Here is a 22,443-nt window from a genome sequence, read left to right as displayed (position 1 = left end):
GACCTGAAGCATGTAATGGAAATGTAAGCCTGACCTGAAGCATGTAATGGAAATGTAAGCCTGACCTGAAGCATGTAATGGAAATGTAAGCCAGCCTTGAAGCATGTAATGGAAATGTAGGCCTGACCTGAAGCATATAATAGCGATTTCAGCGTTTAGTAGGACGTAGGCCTGTCGCCGATTCTTAACATCGCAGAACATCCACAGCATTTTGCAGTCTCGAACTCGCAACTCACTGCTACAATTCTGCTGTGCTTAACCGCCCGGCCTCCTCGCCGATTCTGACCAGAAACTGGCGCACAGAGCTGGGATCGAACCCGCACCTTTCTGCTCCAATCTTGGTATACTCTGAAATGTAAGCTCTGGGCCACCCTGCCTAATGAAAATGTTGGCCTGATATGAAGCATATAATGGAAATGTAAGCCTGACCTGAAGCATGTAATCAAAGAGGCGACGCCCATAGCCGCGACGCTGGCGACTCTCATGCACGTAGAAGTCGAGCACGCAGAGCGGAGCGACCTCCTTGGTCTGGCGCTCAGGGTCGACAAGGAACAGCTTCTTCCTGCCGATCTTCAACATGCCTACCACCACAGCTGCGCGGCTGCCATTCAATACACATTTGCAGCGATTACAATTTGTTCAATACTATTATTTATTCAAATTTTATATAAATATAATGAGGGAATTGATTGTGCATAATACAAATGAATGTAATTGCAGATTCTTTATTATATCAGAGACAAATTTTTCAATCTCTTGATCACCTAGCTAGGGTCACACGTCCACAGACGGTCAAGATAGAGTGTCTCGGGTAAAACCACATGAATGCGGTAAATATTAGAAATTAATATACCTATGTTGTCAATCCTGAAGCCAAGTAAATAAGACAATCTGTTATTTAACTACATCTTCGCTTCCATTGATTGGAATAGTCAGAAAGTTGAAGTACACGACGTTCTGGAATGGCAGGTGAATTCAGGACAAGGGTAAAAGGAATCAATATCGAGAGAGCGAAAAAAAAAAACAGTAAATGAATCAATAGAAAAATAAACATTTTAAAAGAGGACAACGTTATTGAAACAGCGAGTAAATAAATGATAGGAACGTTACCTGGTAGGGTCATCCTCCTTCATGAGGTAGAGAATGTGATCAGAATTTTGAATCTTTTCCGCTGTGGTAATGACGTTACTCAGGCCCTGGGCAAAGGACGATGATTACTCAAAAGACACCGAGATGATTGATTAATTAATATCTTACTTGTTATTAGGTTATCAATGATCAACACGTTAATTCCATTATTCCGTACAACTACAAAGAATCCTACTGTGTAAACAGCGAAATTGCAATTTACAACAATTTGTTGAATCCTATATGATATTATATTCAAGAGCAAGGGAATTTGTGAATAGAAGGCAACTATACGGAATAGTAACGCGAATACTGAAGATATAGACTTCGTATATTCATATCAAGGAACAAACAAAGAGACGCTCACGTGCATGAGTCACCGCCTGTACGCATAGCTTTCGCGTAAGTTACGCAGCGTTACGCTCCAGATGCGCAGCTCGCAGGCATGCATTTAGAAGCGTACGGAATACGCTACGCTTTCCATGCAGCCTTTTGTTCCTGTCGTATCGAAGACTGCAAAGTCCTTCGAAGTCTATACAGATAGCGAAATAATGTCTCAAACAAAAGCAAGTGGCTCTTACTAAATTCAAGAACAAAATTGTGAACAATAATCGAACGTACATTTAGTGATAACAATAACGTAAATATAAATTTTTACAATTTTAATATCGGCAGCAAAAATAACAAACCAAAAACGTGATCATAAATGACAAGATAGGAGTTACTAAAGTCTGTTGCCGTGCGCTGCATAGCGAAACTCGGTCCACTGGTTCTCACGCGAGAGAAAACGCAGTTATTAATGCAGGTTTTCATGCGTACACTGAAAAAGCCCTTAATTATAACGGTCTCTTTGCTATGCTGATATCCTAGGAATTTTTCCACCTAGCGTCGTTTTAATGAGTCTACAATTGTGGCTGAAGTAAGAATTTCCTGATTGATCATTAAAGCAATGACCTCGGCTTGATCAGAGCTTTCCTGGCGCCATACTTGGCTTGAGCCGACGATGCTTTAAATTTATGAGCAAAAAAACACATGCCAATGCATTTGAGATATTTTTAAAATGTAGAATGTTGATGCGTTCTAAAAAGGAAATGGTTATCAATAGTATTCCATTTCGTATAAAGTAATTAGTTTTATTAACGTCTTCAAAGTTGATTTGAAAATAAAATCTAAATGTACCCTAAATGACAGGCATCGAATCGCATATTGCAGGCATGACCCAGGAAGAATAGTTTATATTATTAACTATATATATGTATATTTCATACGCCCTTCGCAAAATCAAGATAGACATAAAAAATAAAAGCCTCTAGTAAAAAAAACCCACTGGACCTCTACATCGTTTGCACATCGCAGGTCTGCACCGTGCAGGTTTCCTGTGCTACGAAATGCGACTTCTAAACCTCGAGATAAGAATTTTTCTAATGGGACTTTGATACAGAGGAAATGAAGCGCAGAGAGCGAGAGTACAACAATGGGCTCCCTGCGAGGGGAAAGTTTTGAATGCGGTATTTGATAGGGAAAAAATCGAGAGAAATTGGTAGACGTGAACGTCAATGTGAGATGTGGTAGATGAAAAGTATATATATATATATTTTTTTTGCGTGTAATTGCAGATTAGAGGTAAGGAAATTTTTAAACAGTTTGTGCTTCGAACGTAGGCGTGTGTTCAATGATGAATCAGACGCTGATTCACGTAAGGAAACGCACCCTAAGACACTGTGACGTCATGCGTGTGGGCATTGAACTTGTTAGCTACCCAACACAGTGAATTAACATCGTAATTGTATTCAATTCAGGTATCTCAATATACGTAAAGTGTTGACATTCAGCTGGCACAAATCAATCGTTAACTAGCCAGAACACTAAAAAAATATCCATTCACACACTTGTGCGAATCTACTCCCTTCCAAACCATTCACATCGCATTGGAGCATTGAAGACACTTTCATCGAAAATTAAGAAATTGTACTCCAACGGAAATGAGAAATTGTCGAAAAAGATTACCAACATATGATAATTTCTGGGAAATGAATAAAAATACCACAATCAATTTCTGACTTTCTTGATGTCAATATTCATACCGCAAAGCACGACGGATTATGTTTACTATATTGATCTGAACAATCATGTCCAAAACAGTGTGAGCAAAGTTCGAGTTTAAATGTGATGATAGTAAAAAATTGTATTTTAATCCTTACAAAATGCGTTATCCGTTTCATGGCTTGGTCCACAGGACATGAGATTAGTTCTACCAACTCTCATGAGGATGTTAAACACGCACCTTTCAATTGTTCGGGAAATTTCCTCATGCAGCTAGGCCCGAATCATCTGGTTATTTAAGATGCGTCTCACGTGCATATCAGAAGCCACACACAGGGAGGCGGTTCAGTACCGAGCAACGTGGCCATAATGACAAATACATCAGAAACCCATGAAATTGCTATGACTGTATAGCAACAAGGTTAAAATTATTAGCTTGTAACTTTCTAGCAAATAAAAGCCATACTGGTAAAGTGGTAATTCTTCAAGTGCATTGGGCGGAAATTATTCGTGTTCTCATGCATGGCATCTCACGCGCACATGCAAGGCCAGATTGAAGATAAGAACGTGTGGCGAAGAAATGCGTTCAACGTGACTAGTTTCCGTGTGGTATTTAAACTTTCGGAGTTTGGATGTGGATCATGGAACGACGTCAACGACCACTTAATTTCCATCGACATATAACCTCAGGAACATTGCAGGTGCACTCTACAATTATTGACCTTATTTATACTATAAAATCAAGGAATAATCGCAAAATTGTTCTGGGAGCTGCGGCCCGAAAATCATCGATTGCGACGCCAGGCAGTGCGTGCGTGAGGAGATCCGCATCTGCTGCATCGCCGCAGTGGCGCTTCTGCTGCACATCTCGTCTTCGTTTTCAACCATAAAAATTTATCGTTCAGCGCTACGAAACTTGCTTCTGAAACAACGAGAATGCGGTTACCAGAAGTTTCTATTGAGAATGTGAAGACTTTTTTTTTAAAGGCCTCCCACACTCACCATTCCAACAAAAAAAAGGAATTGATTTATATATGCCTGAAGCGGGCGCAAACCACCGTGAACAAGTAGCTGAAGTGACACGTAAAAGTACACAGGAGTTAGAGAAACCTGCGAGATTAATTCAGTCAACGCACACGCAAGCTCGGTTGCATATAAGTTTAGCCACAGAGCAAAGATATTCATACGCTGCACTGACGGCTCGAAGATACAGCCTACGTGGAAAACAAATCACTCTAGTTTTGTTTCCTTCACATTTTTGTTCCCCTTCACTCAATTTTTTTTACAATTAGTAGGTGCTTTCGTGGATGTTTTACAATGTTCATACCTAATTGCATGTAATAATCTTCATATTTTGGAAACTAAATTATATTTCACATGGAATATAGAGTTGTAAGCGTGTGAATTGTGGCAAATTTCTGACATACGTCCGAAAGCAGCGGCAAATCAATGCTGTTAGAACGCTTACAATGAGAAGTCCTTCATGAGAATATCGTTTACATAATATCGCGTGACAAATGTACAGTTAAGGAGCAGCTATACTTGGAGCAGCTCACTCTTATCCCCACGCGGAATAATCGATAGGAGGGCGGCGCCGCTACAGATAAGCAAGGGCTCGACGCTCCCTTGTCCACAGGGGGTAACACGCGCTCGCCACGTATGTACCGTAAAGCTGCCGGCGTCCCTTGCTTCCCGGCATGGAACTGGCCACGTGGATCGTAATCCACCAGGCATCTGACGTTTAAATAATATTGCTTGGACATCGTTTCAATGAAATCAACTAGTAATTAACGTTGTTTCAACGACATTAACCAACAATCAACGTTGTTTCAACGACATTAACCAACAATCAACGTTGTTTCAACGTTGATTGCAATCGTAGAGGGAAAGAGTGACCAGTTTGTCAAAAATAGAGACAACAGCTTTCACACACATTATTTGCGCTGAGAACACAAGAGTGAATGGTTCGACAGCTTTCACGTACACTTTTTTCAACGCACCAGAAATAAAATGCCGTAAACGACTCGTGGGAAAGTCTTGGATAAGTAATTATACGGTAAGTCAGATGGAAGTTCAAAAGAATTTATTATTACAAACTTTTTGGGAAATTAAAGCCTTATATATTTACTGAAATCTACGGAATACGTCTAGCAGTCGTTCTTTTAAAAATGAACAAAGGGCATTTCAAATAAGATAGTACCATGACACCCTCATTGAAAGAAAACTGTACCTGACACAGCACTTTAAAAACAGATAATTAATCAGTGTTTATAGTGGATTTCCACACAAAAATTCGGCACAAAAAAAAATAAAGTACAGATGTGCGAAACGTAAGGTAACTCACACAAAACAGAGAAGCAAAAATAAAGTAAAGATGTGCTTAAAATAACATAACGCAAAACACGCAACACGGAAGGAGGTACGCCGTGTCGTAGGCGTAGGAGTCGCGTAACGGCTAAGGAAGATACCGCTGCAGCTGTGAACCACTCTGGCCATGCGTAGGCAGATGATGACACTTCATGGCCGATATATACAAGTCGATACACTGGCAAAATTGTCTCGAAGCTAAAACATAAGGAACAGAAAGCGTATTATCTGAATTATTGAAGAAAGCTTAAAACCAATTCAGAGATAAGTTTTCCTTTAGTGACTTTGCGAGAAAAAAAAATGGGAATCAAAAATGATGTTCAGAAGAAAAGCTCTTCACAAACAGGAGTGAGAACGCAGAGTAAATCAGTTTTGTTTTGTATAAGCGCTGCTCGTGTGGGATAAAGACTTAACATAAGACACTCAGTTGAAAAACGAAAGACTGCAAAGTCGAGAGCATACAGCAGCGATGCAACGCCACTTCATGGTAATTTGTGGCGGTTAAGAACAGCTCCTGCAGCAATTGGCGGAGAATGCGGCTTGGATTGGTATTGGAATCAACCAATAATGGCACTAGTAAGAATTAAATTTGAAAATGCTCGAGCATTTGTCTGGAGTAGATAGCCGAAGGATGATTTTCGCTAATAAACTGCGAGCTATTCATTCAAAAGGACGAGGTTTCGTAAAGTGACACCATATAATGAAACTGAATAATGAACCTGGAACGTTTTAGAGTGCAAAAAACGCGAAATTTGATTAATGTGATGATTATACGATAACGATATTATGCACGATCTTGTAATCAGCTAAAAAATTAGCATGCAAGGTAATTACATGCGTTAACTTTTTATGAACTTCCTTATTAAGTCCGGTACCACCCAACTGAAACGTTTCGTCATTGGAACGTTGTTCAAAATGTTCGAAGACAATGACAAATGTTTTATACTTGCAACAAATAGTGTGGAAAGACTCAGGAGTCGCGCGTTAAGCCAACGAAAGTGAAGGTGAAGTCGACTGAGCATGAGCCTAGTGTGAGTCCGTGCGCTCGCGTCGGACTCGCTTCGGAACGCCGTTCACTCTTGTGGTCATTTATTTTCAAAACAAAACGTTACGGTCTCATGAGAATTAAATATAAAATCACGCCTCTTTCTACAGGAGCGATTATAACAAATTCAAGTTTTGCATACATAGCTACGGGTAGATGCAAAGCAATCGTTCGTGAAATCTCTTTGATGTAAATTAAGAGTGCATGAGGAGCAGAGCATTTCGTGAAGGGATAGTTGCGAAAATACCCACAGACGTTCACCTAAAATGTAAGCATTCCAAGACAGATACATATTGAAAATATAGTACATCAAGCTATCGAAAATGACGCACTTCTGATCTCACATGGACGTATTTCTTCACAAATAAAAAATCAAAAGTAATATACGTATATTAGTATAAGCAGATTATAATTGTATTAGCATATAAAAATCTTGTCCTTTTAATAACATTTCTTCGATGACTAAGTTCTGACCTCGACGTAAAAGAATATTAACTTGAAACTTGAACCTAGAATGAAACGATACTTGCAAGTTCCAAAAAATTACCGTGATTAATGTTTAGAAATTTAAATACGTGAACTCGATTTATTCTGCTCACGCTGTTGAGAACGTGTAGTTAGTTCAAATCCACATGATCAACATCGTGAAAACGAAAAACTTAGACCTGCTCGCACACGCCTAAAAAGAAAGCTAGTGAGAGGAGACTTGATCACAGAAGAATTCCACGACGGCTGAGCGGTCGGTAAGGTGTTTTTTTTACACTATTTCTTAGCATGCCTAGGAACCTAACAGCGATACCGCATTAGGTAAAAGCATCCACCCAGTCGTTAGCACGAGTGTTAGTCCCTGCAACAATCAAGTTTAAAGCACAGAATCGTCACATGCAGACTCGTATTAGTTCCAATTGAGAACACGAGTCAGTAAAATTTGGTAATGAATAAATTATTTGAAAAGAATGTCGGCAATTTAAGAGCTGAGTTAGATTGAAGATAGATAGCAAATCTAAAATTAAATCACTCGAGTGGAAAAGAAATAGGTAGGACTTTAGCAAACTAACGATTTCAACAAACAGGTTCAGGTTAGGTACGCTTTGGTTTAGTCGTACAGTCACTACCGCGTTTAGTCGTTACGAATGTTTATTTGCATATCGTTTCAACACCAATGACTTACTAAATAGATAAACCATCTTGTATAACTCGACTCAAATTACACAAAGCTGTTTAACCATTATGCTGCGTAACGTGACATTTCCTGTTCAAGACAAATTGAAGCCTATGCTGAACTGCCTGAGCTCTGAAGTGAGCCCCTGAACAAAACTTCCGATGTCTTGACGTTTTCATGCCCAGAACTTTACTGTCTTAGCAGATACATTTTTAATTTGAGGCAATGATTTGAGAGTTTTCAGTACTAGCTACGATGACTTCACGTTGCGAACAATGGAAAGGTTATATCTGCAAAAGCTAAATTATATAATGTCTCAGGAAGCTTTGATTATTAATTATTATACTTGTTACGAGTCCACGACTACGTGCTTGAAGTTTCACATAACTTCGAAAGAAAGCGATATCGAATTAGAAAAAAAATTAGCCACATATCTGTTCGGCGTACAAAACCATTTAGTTTAAAGATATAGGTAGATCACAAGAATCTTGACCAAAAAATATAAATCGATTCAACTTTGAAGTGCTTATCCGCCCTGCGATTTGCTCCACCCACAACTTTGGCAACAATAGATTTTGGGATTCAGAATGGCCTGTTGCCGTAAAATACCACTACTTCGGCATGCTAGATTAGCAGATCCGCAGCTCGATCAAAATGTTCTTTCCGACATCAAATACAAAAAAAAAAAATTAGAGACGCATCTGCTGATGCCTGATGCTGGCATTGAGTGACTCATGCCAAGCTGAGCCGCACCCCCACTTGTCGCAAACAGAATCCTTCCTGCTTCCCTCAGCCAGACTCACCGAAAACGTGTTTTCGAATTCCATCCTTTGATGATGAGAGAGTTATCTACTTTCATTATGTCCTCCAGTAGGATACTCCTTACATCAAATCTGAACTCCATTTTGACTTTCTAAACGAACTCCTAATAGGATTTGAAGTTTTTTGGATAGGGTGTGTTAGCTTGTCAGAAATTAAACGAGGACTTGCTTTATGTGCTTCCACATGCATCCACTGCACCAACACGACTGGCACTAGCAGTAGCAGACGAATCGTACTGACCCACTCACGTTCGCGGCTCAACACGCACTGATCAATGTTAACGTAGAAAATAATAAACTAAGGGAAACTATTCCAAAATTAATTTTCAAACTTTTGAAGGGGCCGACATAGATCCACTCTGCAACCGAATAATATTCTCTGGTAAATATTTTTAAGATTATTGATAAAACAAAAATATTAATTTGGCGGAATTTAACCTCATTCATCACGCAAAAAAATGAACATATTTTTGATGGTCCGAATTTAAAATCATTACCTATTTTTTTAAAAAACGAAGGATAATAAAAGCTTCACACCAGTCATATGGTAGTATTGAACCAACCAAAACGAGAAAATTTCAACTATTAACTGTACAAAAGGAGCATCAAATACTGCATTTTTCGATGAATGTGCCATATCTGCCGTCCAATTACTCGAGATTTAGAATCGAGATCAAAGGGAAAACTTTGCAACTTCATTCAAACAAATTCAACAAAATTATAGAAAAAGAATAATGAGATCTTCATTAAAATTTCAGAACGGGATTTTCACTAAGGAAAATACTTATGTGGCTGATCAATCGACACCTAAATTGGTCGTCACCCACAACTAGGCCTCGTGACAAAACTATGATCTGTTTTCACCAGGAAGGGGCGCCAAATCTCTGGACGATTTTATCCTGATCTGTAAGCTCGAGCTGTACTTTCTTCCGCATGTAGAAGATGGGACAATCGCGACTGCGGAGACAGACAAAGCGTTGATACACAGTAATGTTTACGGCTAATGACGATCTTGTACAGCATAGTTAGATGCACTTAAATCAACTCGAGTTTATTCCAATTAATGTTCAAACACAAAACCTTTATGAGGAAAGCTGAACCAATAATTTATTTTCCTAGTCGTTGATTATATCTGATAATATCCGAGTGTATGTCACGCTTATTCTAATAGATTATTCTTTATCAACATTTTTACCTCGTACATATGACCTCCTCGTGCAGTGAGCCTTGGCACCGCTGGCACTGCGTCCACAGACGATTGAATTTACTCTCAAGAGATGCGAGGACAGATATTTGCTGCATGTACACGGCATCTTCCTTGCTCTGCAATGATCAACAGTATTCATGGGCTCATGTTCATAAAGTAGGTAGCAATTTGCTACATAAAATGAGATCTATAAAGCGGAGAGAGCGATAATAATGATCAACTGTAGAGAGAATATCCAATATTGCTTAACAATCATCAAAAACGAGATGAAAATCTGTCATGGGGTAGCCACAATGCATAAAAATCTCTTGATATCAAACTGAAGGTTGTCATGATCTCGACGGCAATATCGTAATATAAATAAGCAAACAACGAGTCGAATAGTCAGTCATTCACTTTGCAATGACTGCAGAGCGCTACGCTGGCACTGGCCACGGGCACTTTACAGCCGATGCAAGCGTATTTCTTGGTGATGAATTTTGCCATGGCGCCCACTTTGCTGTGGGAGATGGTGCGCGTCCGCGTGTGATCTCCTCCTGGTAACACGTCAATTGAATTAGTTTGTAAACCATAAATTGTTCAATCTATTGTCTGTATCCATAGTAATAGTGACATGCATTGAGTATGCGTAAATCTTTTAATATTCAGCAAAACTTTCAACTATCAGTAGTGAAAGAAATTCAGCAATATGACAGATGAAATTTGCCACTAGCTTCAGAAATAATTTAGCAAATAAATTTTCTTTAAGCAAACTAATGTTTGCCAATTTGACGGTGACAAAATTTTCAGCACAAGAGTTTAAAAATGGCATTCCAGTTAAAACCTACGCATTTATACTCACGCAATAGCTTGGATTCAGCTTTATCTCCCAGGATTGGCTCGAATATCCTGAGCAATGGCTTGCTTAACTGATTAGTGAGGTAGTATTCGTAGTCGATGGGAAGACTGTTCTCCAACACGTATATGGGATCCTGACAGAATGAAGGCATAGTTTTATCTCAAAAATGCACAGGTCTAGTTTAAAAATACGACAAGAAGAGCCAATACATGACTGGAATGATTAGGACGTTACTTCAATAGATGTGTTGGATTTCATAGTCTACAATCTCTACATCAATTATTAAAATTCTACACTAATCAATGATAAAAGAAAGATTCACTTGAAATCAAATGAAGATTTCAGTTTTATTTCTAGGGTTGAAGTTAGCCAAAAAGCAGGTGTAGCAGACCTCTGCTTTCTCGTATGCTGGAGTGTTCTTGGCGGCCGCAATGATGACGTAGGGCACGCGGTCGCCCAGTTTGGGGGCGTTGCCAGCATCGCGCTTCTTCATTTTGCTGGCGAGCTCAACGTGTGCCTGCTTAGCAGCGTAGTCTTTCTCCGTCTTCGTCAGCTCTTTCGTTATTACGAGTTGTGAAATGTCGATGCGGTTACACAAAAGGTCCGCGATTGTTTGCTTTGCAAACTCCACGGCGCCGTTAGGATTCCTAACGATAAAAAAAGGTTTACAGTCCATAAAGATAAAGATCTATAAAATAGAGTTTAAATTAAAGACAAATCGAGAAGTTTTACGCCATCTCCTGAGCTTGCATTTATTCAAGACGTAGTTGAACAGCTTGACTCTTCACAATTTGAATAAACAACAAATTCTTAGTAGTGGAAACTAAACTAGTCTGAAATTAAATTATTCATGATAACACACCTGTCGATGAGAATTTTTTGTAGGCAGTTATTGATAAGATTAGCGACGATGGGAGCGTTGTCCCTTCTGACCGTCTCAATGCCCTTGCAGTCCATCTTGTCGTGCACATCAGGCTTCGTGAAGTAGAGGCCAGCATAACGCTTCTTATTGATCAAAAGGTAGGGGAAGTAAACCTGCAACATAAGCTTCGATAAAACTCCAAAATTACAGTGACTACTAGCAAGACTTTTAGGGAAAATAAGGGAAAACTGAAAACAAATGCATATTATGGGTAGGTTTGGACATGAATACACTCTCGATCCTCAGAAGCTTACAGAGCACATTTAGCACCATCAATTGGTCCATCGTGGCGAGAAAATGGATGAGAATACGAGTAAACAAAGGAATAAAACATGCATTCATGTCAATTCTGGAGATAATAACTATAATTTTAAATATACTTAAGTGATTGAACTGGTCAAACCTTTTCAAATTCAAGATTGATGGGGTTGACAAACTTTGCCGACACAAACCCAGCAGCTTCTCTGCCAAGTTTCATTGCCTCAGCCACGGTTGTAACTCCAAATTTGACCATAACGGAGTCAGTGTCTCCATAGATAACTTCAGCGTCGTGCTCATAGCCGTTCTCGGTTCTGAACTGTTTCTCCACTTCATCCTTCGTGAAGGCAATCATCGTACGACCGAAAGACGTGACGCTCTGAGAGATCTCCAAGCAAGGCAGCTTGCCGACTTGTGCGCCAGTGAAGCCGTACACTGAGTTTGCTGAGATTTTCAGTGCAAGTTGACGGCCATCTAACACCTGAGGGAATCATCAAATTTCTAGATGAAAAGACACAAGACTTCAATTTTGAGCATGAACTCCAAGAATACTATCAACCTACATAATTACATTTCAAGTGAAGTATAAAGAGCATATATAATCATATGTACTCAACACTTGTCAACTAGTTTTCCTCCGACTTTAAACTTTAGTCACTGAATAATGAGCAAATTTCAAGCTCACATATTCAACAACCGTCAAACAATAGTTCATGCAAAAAATGTTCTACCTCTAAGAATCGTGACATGTGTTCTGTATGTTACCTTCTTTCTAAGAGGGTCTGTCTCATTCTTAAGATCAGATTTAGCCTTCTTACGAGCTGCGAGAAGATGCTCTAAGATCTCAGGTAGTAAGCCCTTCCGTTTGTGGGACTTGACAAAATAATTCCCCGACGGTGTCTTGATGTAATCTTGCATTGAACTTGCTACAATGAAAGTCACTTTTACCCAAGAGTCTCGGCGTGCTTTGGAGAGGTAATTAATGTAGTGTAGCAGAGGTTGTGAGCCATCATGATGGAGGGATACAGTGAAGAGAAATCCAGCGTGGCAATGGGCGTATCATAATAGCCACGTCGTGGCTCAATCACGGTGGCGCCCTCGAACTCGTCGTCACCTACACCATGGTGCACGGGTATCACCAGGTTCTGTTCTGCAGCCTGTAGTGCAAACAACGCAATACGCAAGTATGAACATTTTTCCTCATTGCAATTGGAAGAATTTGTGAAGGATGTGATATGAATACTTCAACCGCTACTAGACGTAATAGTTCAGGGAAGTCTACAAAATGTGAAGAAATAGTTTTGAGCAACATTTACACGGCGACTTATAGAAGTAAAAAATGAAATTTGCATCTGTACGAGAGGGATCTTATAAGAATAAAATCAAATTGTCAATTATAAATGTCAAACCATCAATTGTTATTATATTTTTAATTTTCGGCAACAGTTATTATTGAATATTACCTCAGAGAGGGGAGAGAGAAAACATACATAACAACAGTGACGCAAGTAAGTAACATTCTGAGTTTCCCGCACCTTCCTGAGAAGCTGCGACATGACTTTAATTTGCTGTCCTCTGGTGAGGAGGTACGAGAGCGGCACGCCCGTCACCCTCGCCATCTCCATGTAGTTGATGACGCACATGAGCTTGTCTATGAGGCGCAGCGGCAGGTAAGCGTCCTTAAGGCAGTATACCGCCAATCTTTTGTACAGAACATTCAAGTGAAATTTTAATTGTTCAGTGCCATACAAACACGTCTTTCGAGCTCTGTTAACAAGATTCCAGGAAGAAAATATTTCAGACAATATAGGAAATGTAACTGATTAGTGATGATGTAAAATGTAAAGAATAAAAGTTTCAGTTTCACGACAACAATTTTAAAAGTTAAGATCTTGTACAAGAATATATTTATGGCCATCCAAACATTGCGTAATAATTAGCCACAATTGAATCGAGGAAGAGCAAAAATCTTCTATCATCACCAAGAGAAAGCAAACCATATCCATGCGAGGAGCAATAACCACAAGCCTAGAGAGTTCATAACCTTCTTCTGGTTTGATCGTTGCCATTCTGGAGGTCGGTGATGATGGAGTGATGCACGTCCTCCTTCTGCTCCTGTAGGAAGTGGTAGGACACGGCGTTCAGAGTGTAGGATCGTAGCTTGTATTCCCTCAGCAGCACAAGGATCACGTCGAACTGAGTGCGTCCTTCGATATTGACAGATTTATTTTCTCGCTTGCCCATTTGCTTGCTCTGCAACATGGTCGTCTTTACCACTGATCTGTAGAAATGAAATTTCATCGGTGACTTGTTCAGTACAACTAGTTGAAGTGGGAAAATTCCCAATCCAAGAAACAAATACGAACTTCTGTATGAGCAAGTGTTCATTGCAAATTTATTATTTCTCAGTGTATCGAAAGAAAAAATTACACCTCCAAGGAATAAATTTAATATTAAGAAAATAAGTAAATTAAGAGAATATCTCTAAAAATAAGCTCACTTCAAAGCAACCATGAGAGGTGTTGATCAGAAAACAATTCCATTGAACACCTTTGACTCAAGACATGAAATTATTTTATATATATACACCGTACAAATGCCGAATGAAATGGTAAGAACTTGATTTAGTCAAAGCAAATCTGAGAATTGAATGAGGCAAAGAGAGAATTCAGTCCAGTAAAAGAAGGAATTCGTTCCATTAAAAGAAGGTTAAACATAACACTTGAACTGATTTACACGAAAATGTAAACTTATTTATACTCACTGAATTGCTCTGACGCGGCCCAGATACGGGAATTTCGAGCACTTGAGGTGGCGTGCGCGGTCTATCAGGTATGGGAAATCGAAGTTGTTGATGTTGTAGCCTGTGATGATATCGGGGTCAACCTGCCGCACGAATGCTGCCCAAGCCTTAAAAAAAAGAAGCAACCATTCACTACTAACTACCATTAATAACAAGTAATAACTGTGATGAAAAGCCATTCAGTATCTCATACATTAAATAACGATTCAATCCCCGCACTTTTATACCACAAAAACTATGATGATATAGTCATGAACAAAAATACCCAAAGAAAGAGAAATCCTATAGGTCTCCTGATGAGCGTGAGCACGCATCACAATACCCCTTGCAGTCATTTCCAAACAATATTTGTACAATTAAAATAGATAGTTTGGTTTTGAAATGTACATGCTAACCTCAAGCATGGCCTTCTCGTCCTTGAAGGACAAGACCCGCGCCCCCACGATGGGAGCGCAGTCCCCCAAGGTGAAGATGGTGCGGATGAAGGGCTCGGAGTCTCCTTCCCGCTTCACGCAGTTGCCTATTTGTATCACAGGATCCATCTGGAACTCGGGGAAAATGCCTGCATGGACAATTCAGGTCACATATTACTGATTGAGTATCTACAGATGATGTCACAAAAAAAAAAAAAGAATTTCGATCACTGTATTTGATCACGATTGCTCAAACTGCCTGATTCAATGCACAACTAAGAAAAAATTGCGATAAGTTTCGTAAACATACCAAAATCATTCAGCTAAATCTTACAAACATGCATTAATATAAGTAAATAACGTAAATTGCTGTAATCAAACAAAGGATGCTCAATACAATCTTCCAAAAGGATGGTGCAAGTAAAGGTTAAGATTTCTTATTACTAATGCAAACTAATGCTCCACAAGTCACGTTAATTAGGGGGCGTTCCTGTGTTTGGAATTTATGGGAAAGTCTAAGATTGAGCGAATTTTTAAGGGCAAATCTTTGCTTTGACTACAATTCTCTTGTAGAACGAACCTTTCCTATTGGCACATTCAATGTCAAATGAGAGCGTCCTAAAGGGAGCCAGTCTCCCCCAATCTCCCTCAGGAGGGTGGGCGATGAACTTATCCCATGCGACGTCCACTTCCAACTGGCAGCTTGTGATCGTTTCTTTGTTAGAGCGCACCGTGTATTTGCCAGCAGGTAACTCCACCCAACAGCATCCCACAAGTGCCTTGTCTACCATGAACCTGAGACAGCACGAGCAACAAGTGAGAACCTTCAGTGCACACTGCTGGATGGTTTGCAAACTAGCAACATGAACATTGCAAAAAAGCAAAGAAGAACAGGGAGCGAGAGCTTTATAAGTAATGGACTATGAGAATGTATCAAAGAACAGATTTTAAGATTTAGAAAGAGCTAATTTATGGAGAAATTGCCAGCTGTTAGCTCTCAATTCTAAATTAAAAAATTAAACCACGAAAATTTGATGTGTGAATAGAACAGTAAAGCAATACCTGGATTAGAATTTTAATACATACCAGGTTCCAAGCCTGTATATAAAAATATATAAATTTATTCTACATACGATGCTAGACACTTGGATGATATTTAGATAAAGGCATTGCTCACCTAACCTCAAAGTCAACATTAGACTCGTATGCCTCGTATGGCGGAGTGCCGATATCTGCCACAACCACTTTGCCATCACCAAGCAATCTCTTGCAGGCAGCAATGAGTCGTGGAAGCGCCACGGTTATTTTCAGGAACGGCACTTTCTCGTTGTTGTGGAAATGATAGATGGACTCCTTGATGACCAGATCTACAGCCAGCACAGCGTCGGTAATCTGCTCCTTGTTGCTACGCATGTCGTCCAACAGCGCTCGGTCAAGAGCCGTCTAAGGACGCACATGTAGTTTTAACAAATATTTAAATAATGTAAAACACACAGTAAAATATTTCTATATTGTTTCCACTCAAGTACTTTAAATATAATGTAAAACCTCCAGAAAAAATTGCAAGTCTTACAAAACCATTAGACGAGGAGCATTAATTATGTAAACCAACTGGATTTGTTGAGTGTGATCAGGTATCTCAAGGCCTTCATCCTTTCCATAACCATTAAAGAATTAATTTTGAACCTTGGGAGAAGACTATTTAATTTATACACCTCATATAATAGTAATAAACACCTCATATAATCGTATACTATAAGATATGAAACCTTGAATGGTGCAAGATGCTGTTCCTTAAATATAGGTGGACATTTGACATAGAAGTAGGGACTGAAGCCATGCACATGGCAGCACACTGAAGACTATTTAATTTATACACCTCATATAATAGTAATAAACACCTCATAAAATCGTATACTACTGTAAGATATGAAACCTTGAATGGTGCAAGATGCTGTTCCTTAAATATAGGTGGACATTTGACATAGAAGTAAGGACTGAAGCCATGCACATGACAGCACACTGAGTTGCCGTTGTCTGTGACCCCAAACATACGCATGATGGGCACCCGACCAGCTTGTTGTCCAGGCATGTCCTTCCGAGCATTGCCTGTAAAAATATAAACAACTTCTTACAAAAAATTCAGAATAGGAATTTGTTCCACAAAATAAATTTTTTAGTGATGAATAAACAAAAATTTATTAACAATGTAACATTTTCCTTGAATATTAATTTAAATGCGTCCTTTTTTTCTCATTGTGAAAACCTAGGAACAAATCATGATAACAATTTGTATACTAAGGAAAATAAGATATTGAAGAAGACATACGATCAGGATCAAGCATTTATGTTCAGACTAGAGGATAAAGAAAAGGCATTATTCAATTCAAAGCTCAATTGTAACAACAAATATAGATTTACAATGCCAAGTATCATCACACTTGACTTTGATTAACATGTATGACTGAACCATTTGTAAATGGATTTAAATAATTGAAGCATGAAATCAATGTTAATACATTTATATCATGCAAGATTATTGGAATGTGTGCAAACAAATTTTTTAAAAGGTATTGGGAAAAATAATATGAAGGAAGATTGCGCTGTGCCAGAATGTTTCAGACACACAAATATCATTTCTTATAAGCAAAATGATATGGAAATAACTTCCATTTACTGCAGCAAGGATGAATTGCATTAGATGAATTATACTTTTATTGGGTATTTGAAAATTCATTTTTCAAGTTTTGCAATGAGTTGTTTGTTTGTCGATTTAAATTAAAAACTAAACCTAATGACTTAGGTCTATCAGAATAAAAAAAGTATATTATCCTAAAAAATTTTAGGATAAGACTTTTCTCATGTGGTCTCAACAGGCCTAGTGTGCTTCTGCCATTAAAATTTCTAAATATTTAAATTTTGGCAAAAAAAATTCCTCCAAGCTTAGGAGTTTAGGAAAAATATCAGCTTAGTAATTGATATAATTATTTTAAAATTATATTAAAATGTAAATATATCCAAAATAGCTGCCATTTCTTTGGTGTAATGCAAATTAGATCAATTTGGCATCTCAAGTTGCATTGTCTACTTCCAGCTGCTGAAATACACCTGCTGTTCTATCCCAAGCATAATGCAAACAATTTCTTGTTCTCACCAATGTAATGGTCTATTTCCAGCTGCTGAAACACTAAGGACTCTTTATCAGCAGAAACAGGAGGCATGTTGGGCCTCTTCCACTCTGGGTATCCAACAGCATCATCAACCTGTAAAATACTTTAGTTATATATTAAACAAGATATGGAAGTTTGACACAATGAAATGCATCAATACAGGGGAAAAAATAATGACAAGACATTATGTAGGTATTTTAAGACTGAAAAATCATTAAATTATACATTTTAATTGAAAAAAAATAATGAAACCTGATAAGAGTAAATGAGAGAAACTGGCACATAAATAATTAAATATAATAGCCCTACTAGGTCCTCTACTATTCTAGGATGCTCGTAATTATTGGACCTACTGGTGAAGAAGATTCACAATTGTATGCAGCAGCTTCCATTTGGTCCAGCTCATCATCATCTGGGTAGTCTTGGTCCATGTCATCAAAATCATTCATCTCATAATCCTCATCATCATTGGTGGACCTAAAAAGGGTCAAAAATTGTTATGTAACTTACACAATAGGAGATACAGGGTTTGGACAAAACAAGGGAAACTCCTGATATTTTGGTAAATTGGTATCATAATTTTTGAGCATGTCATAAACAAATAAAACATGGCATATTTTTATGTTCTATGGTTTATTATTGTGGCTAATTGATATTTTATCCTTGCAGATATTTTTAGTAAATTTTTGTGTCTATAACTTTAACCTATAACCTTTAAATGGAAACCTCTCTAGGTTTAGAAGAGGCCAAATTATTGGCGCTCATATTGCAGGGGAGACATAAATTTATAGAATGCTTGAAATTTCCATAGGTACTGTCTCAAAAGTAATGACTGCTTTTGAAAGAAGAGGGAAAAACGTCCTCAGCAAAGCACAGGTCTGGCCGAAAGTTGCAGTTGTCTGAGAGAGACTGCTGGTACCTAAATCAAATTGTAGTGGACTATCAAAAGACTGAAAATTAAAAAAAATTAAGATGGGTCTGCATTGAGATCTGTGTTAAAATTCCTGCAGACTTCAATGGACACCTGCAGAACCCACTTTCCATAAAGACTGTCTGCCAAGAGCTACACAGACCAGAACTTTGTGGAAGAGCTGCAATAAGAAAACTTCTGGTTTCAAATACAAATGCTTTAAAACATTTAAAGTTTTGTAAAAACCTTCAGTGTAGGTCCATCAATCAGTGGAAAAATGTGATTATCTAACAAATCATTGTTTACTTTATCTCCAACCTCTGGCTGAGTTTATGTTTGTAGACAGAAAAGTCATTTAATCCCAAGCCTCCTCCCAACCAATGAGACATGGTGGGAGAATTGTGATGATCTGGGGTGAAATTTCTTAAAAATTCAGCAGACCACTGATTTCTCTTCATGGAAGCCAGGAAGAATCAACAGCCATGACTATTTAGGAATTTTGGGTTCATACAATGGTTCACGCACCATTTCCAAAGGGGAACACCCTCTTTCAAGATGATAGTTTCTCAATCCATACAGCTGGAATTCTTAAAAAAATGGCACGAGGAACATTCAAATGAAGTTGAGCATATCATTTGACCATCACAATCACCAGACCTGAATTTTATTGAGCATTCATGGTTGATTTTAGATATGCAAGTCAGAAGTCATTTACCGCCACCATCGCCTTTAATAGAGCTGGAGGGAGTTTTAACTGAAGATAGCATTAAAATTCCTTTGGAAAAAATACACAATTTGTATGAAACAATACCTGGGAGAATTAAGGCTGCAATTGCGCAAAAGGCGGACATACAACATCCTAAATTATATTTCATGGATTTCGCAGTATTTCCCTTATTTTATCTAACCCCTGTGGTGCCTTTACATACGATTTGGATATAAAAGATTAAATATACTTTATCAACATGTTAAGGTCAACACAAACCACCTTTTAGGTGGTTTGATGGCCTAGAAATGGCAAAGTCTGCGGATAAAAAGGTTTTCTATAATTCAAAATATACTAGTAAATTTGCATGTTCCAGTGCAAAAAATGAAATTATTCTTTTTTCTTTACATTTAAGGGGAGCATCTTGGTAAAAAAAAACTTTTTTATTTATGGACGGATCACTTCGAAATTTAATACACGTTTGTAAAACGGAATTCTAAGACTTTTTTGCGTGCGAATTTTTAAAAAAAATGACAGAAAATGTGAAATTCTTAGGAAACTGACAAAAAATGGTACTGTAGAAATCTCTGCGGGCCAAGGATTTTTAAGCTACAACATCGAGACACATATCATTCAATGCACAAAGACCATATCTACAAATTGATGCAGGCATTTTTTGAAATTCTTATTTTTGTGGGTGTGGGAGCATTTTTTTGCATGGGCTCTTAACATGTGACTTCAAGTTGAAGAGGCTTGACATATGTCCCTTGATGGTTGTCTCCTTGGGCTGGCACAGAACACACCAGAAAACATGAGGTTGGCGTTCCTATTATCCGTGGACTTGAAGACAAAAAAGTCCTCCAGGTGGGGCCATGGATTCTGAGGCTTGTCATGGCAGGCCTGGCGCTCAACCTCAGCAGCCTCCGCTTCGTGATCCGCAGCCACTGTAGGCTCCTAAACAAGTCTAACATTCTCAGGCTGAACAAAAGCATTTTCATTTTGCATTGCTAAAACTTGTAGAATGATAACGTTCATGATAACATACCTTGTTGTCTGACACTGTAACGTTTATGATAACGTACCTTGTTGTCTGACACTGTAAGACTAACGTGTTGCGTGAGTCCCGTCTAAAGTGAACTGAACTGCAGAATTACACAATGCTATATTAGCCAATCACATCTTGTGTTACTACATCATGTAGCATAGTAGCAGTAACACAAGACGTGATTGGCTGACGAACATATGATGACGTAGTCAGCTGTCAGTGTGGGCGTGGCACACGGCTTACAATACTTAGCATTAAATCAGAGATTTTTAAACATTTTTAGCGGACTTCCAGTTAGCGGAACTAAATTTAGCGGAAGCTAATTGGTCCGCTAAAGGTTTTCAAAGTTAGCTGAACAGCTAATCCAATAAGGAAAAAGTTAGCTTTGCTAATTAGCGGTTAGCGAATTAGCGGAACTGTGCCCACCACTGGTTATGATGAGAAAATTAGTAATTATTAAAACTTAGAAAGAAGTTGGTTTCTATTACCTATATCTTCACTAAACCAATAACTCTATTGAGAAAATTAGAATTGCTCTGTAGTAGGTATATATTTTGAGTGTAGACAGTCCAAAGAAAGGGTAAAAATAACTGGGTGATAAGTGATGAACAGAAAATGAATAAAATCTTGTACACTCACTGATTTCTACAAGACGAATTTAAAAATAGTAGTAATATTAATGAAATCCATACATTATAACTAGATTAAACAAAAATATGTGCATTCAATAAAATAATCACTTACCTAGACTTTTTGGAAGCAGATGCAGAAGCTCCTGAGCCAAATTGTTTTCTCTTCTCCATTTGGTTTACAAAATTCAGGTTTGATTTATTCTGAAACTAAAGCAAGAAAAAAAGAGAGATGAGGAAAAGATATGCCAGAAATTTTCCTTTCAGTTTATGTATTCAGTTTAAATATAATACGTCTACCAAGTTTTCAAAGAGTGCTCACTAGCTAAATGTTGAAAGCTTTTAAAAAAATGTTGAAAGCATTTTAAAGCTTATGATTAACTGGCTAGGCTGCTTGATTGGTCTCAAATTTGCTAGGCTGCTTGATTGGTCTCAAATTTGCCAGGCTGCCAGCTAAGACATAGAGAAGATGAATGGCATATTGAATTAAGAGGAGCGTCTGGGTCCAAAATCTATAATTTTGGCTTTCCGGTTTTAGTCTCATCTTAAAGCTGACACTCTGACCTATCCAAAGGTACCAAAACCATCTCTGTACGTTGATTTATGTGTTCACTACAGATTCCGCAAGGGAGGGAGATGGGAAAGTTCTTTCACATTTAACATCGGGATTATTCCCATATTGCACTATATATAGCTAGTCAGCCTAGTCTACAGACACTCAGCTCCAGTAACCTTGCGGCAGTCAGACGGGGTGGTTCCCAAAAAGTCGCTCTCACCATCCATGAGGACCATGACAGAAATTGAGCTCCAGTATTATCTAGTAGCATTCCTTGCAGTTTTGAATGCCAATTTCAAGGGACCCGAGACTTTGTTGGGCTCTACTAACCCCATCAGGGCTGCCATTAGGTAGTCACATTTCCCTCATTATGGGGCAGCGCCCCCCATTTGCAAACTATGACACTTTCCTCAAGTTTGA

General features: G+C 38.5%; 2 protein-coding genes across 2 annotated transcripts in view; both read right to left on the bottom strand.

The window, feature by feature from the left end:
* Positions 1-8,824, bottom strand: part of LOC108672437 (alpha-tubulin N-acetyltransferase 1) — a 17,891-nt gene extending 9,067 nt beyond the window's left edge. The window contains exons 1-4 of the mRNA XM_047884101.1: positions 8,549-8,824; positions 1,111-1,215; positions 430-601; positions 35-65 (exon numbers count right to left, since the gene is read on the bottom strand). Of these exons, the coding sequence (XP_047740057.1) occupies positions 35-65; positions 430-601; positions 1,111-1,215; positions 8,549-8,649 (409 nt within the window). The 5' untranslated portion in view covers positions 8,650-8,824. The remainder of the gene's footprint in view (positions 1-34; positions 66-429; positions 602-1,110; positions 1,216-8,548) is intronic.
* Positions 8,825-9,101: 277 nt separating this feature from the next.
* On the bottom strand, positions 9,102-21,717 carry LOC108672439 (DNA polymerase delta catalytic subunit-like). The gene is given in 19 exon segments (XM_018160102.2): positions 9,102-9,523; positions 9,762-9,889; positions 10,170-10,309; positions 10,615-10,744; positions 11,003-11,258; positions 11,474-11,646; positions 11,937-12,272; positions 12,557-12,736; positions 12,739-12,948; positions 13,327-13,492; positions 13,836-14,072; positions 14,556-14,701; positions 14,990-15,156; positions 15,588-15,802; positions 16,185-16,450; positions 16,944-17,116; positions 18,162-18,270; positions 18,531-18,654; positions 21,583-21,717. Coding segments are annotated over 19 exon segments (3,312 nt in total). The 5' UTR covers positions 21,642-21,717; the 3' UTR covers positions 9,102-9,426.
* Positions 21,718-22,443: the final 726 nt, after the last annotated feature.

The sequence above is a fragment of the Hyalella azteca genome, unplaced genomic scaffold (genome assembly GCF_000764305.2).
Source record: "Hyalella azteca isolate HAZT.00-mixed unplaced genomic scaffold, Hazt_2.0.2 contig14632, whole genome shotgun sequence".
Classification (NCBI taxonomy): domain Eukaryota; kingdom Metazoa; phylum Arthropoda; class Malacostraca; order Amphipoda; family Hyalellidae; genus Hyalella; species Hyalella azteca.
This window is presented reverse-complemented; position numbering and strand designations above follow the sequence as displayed.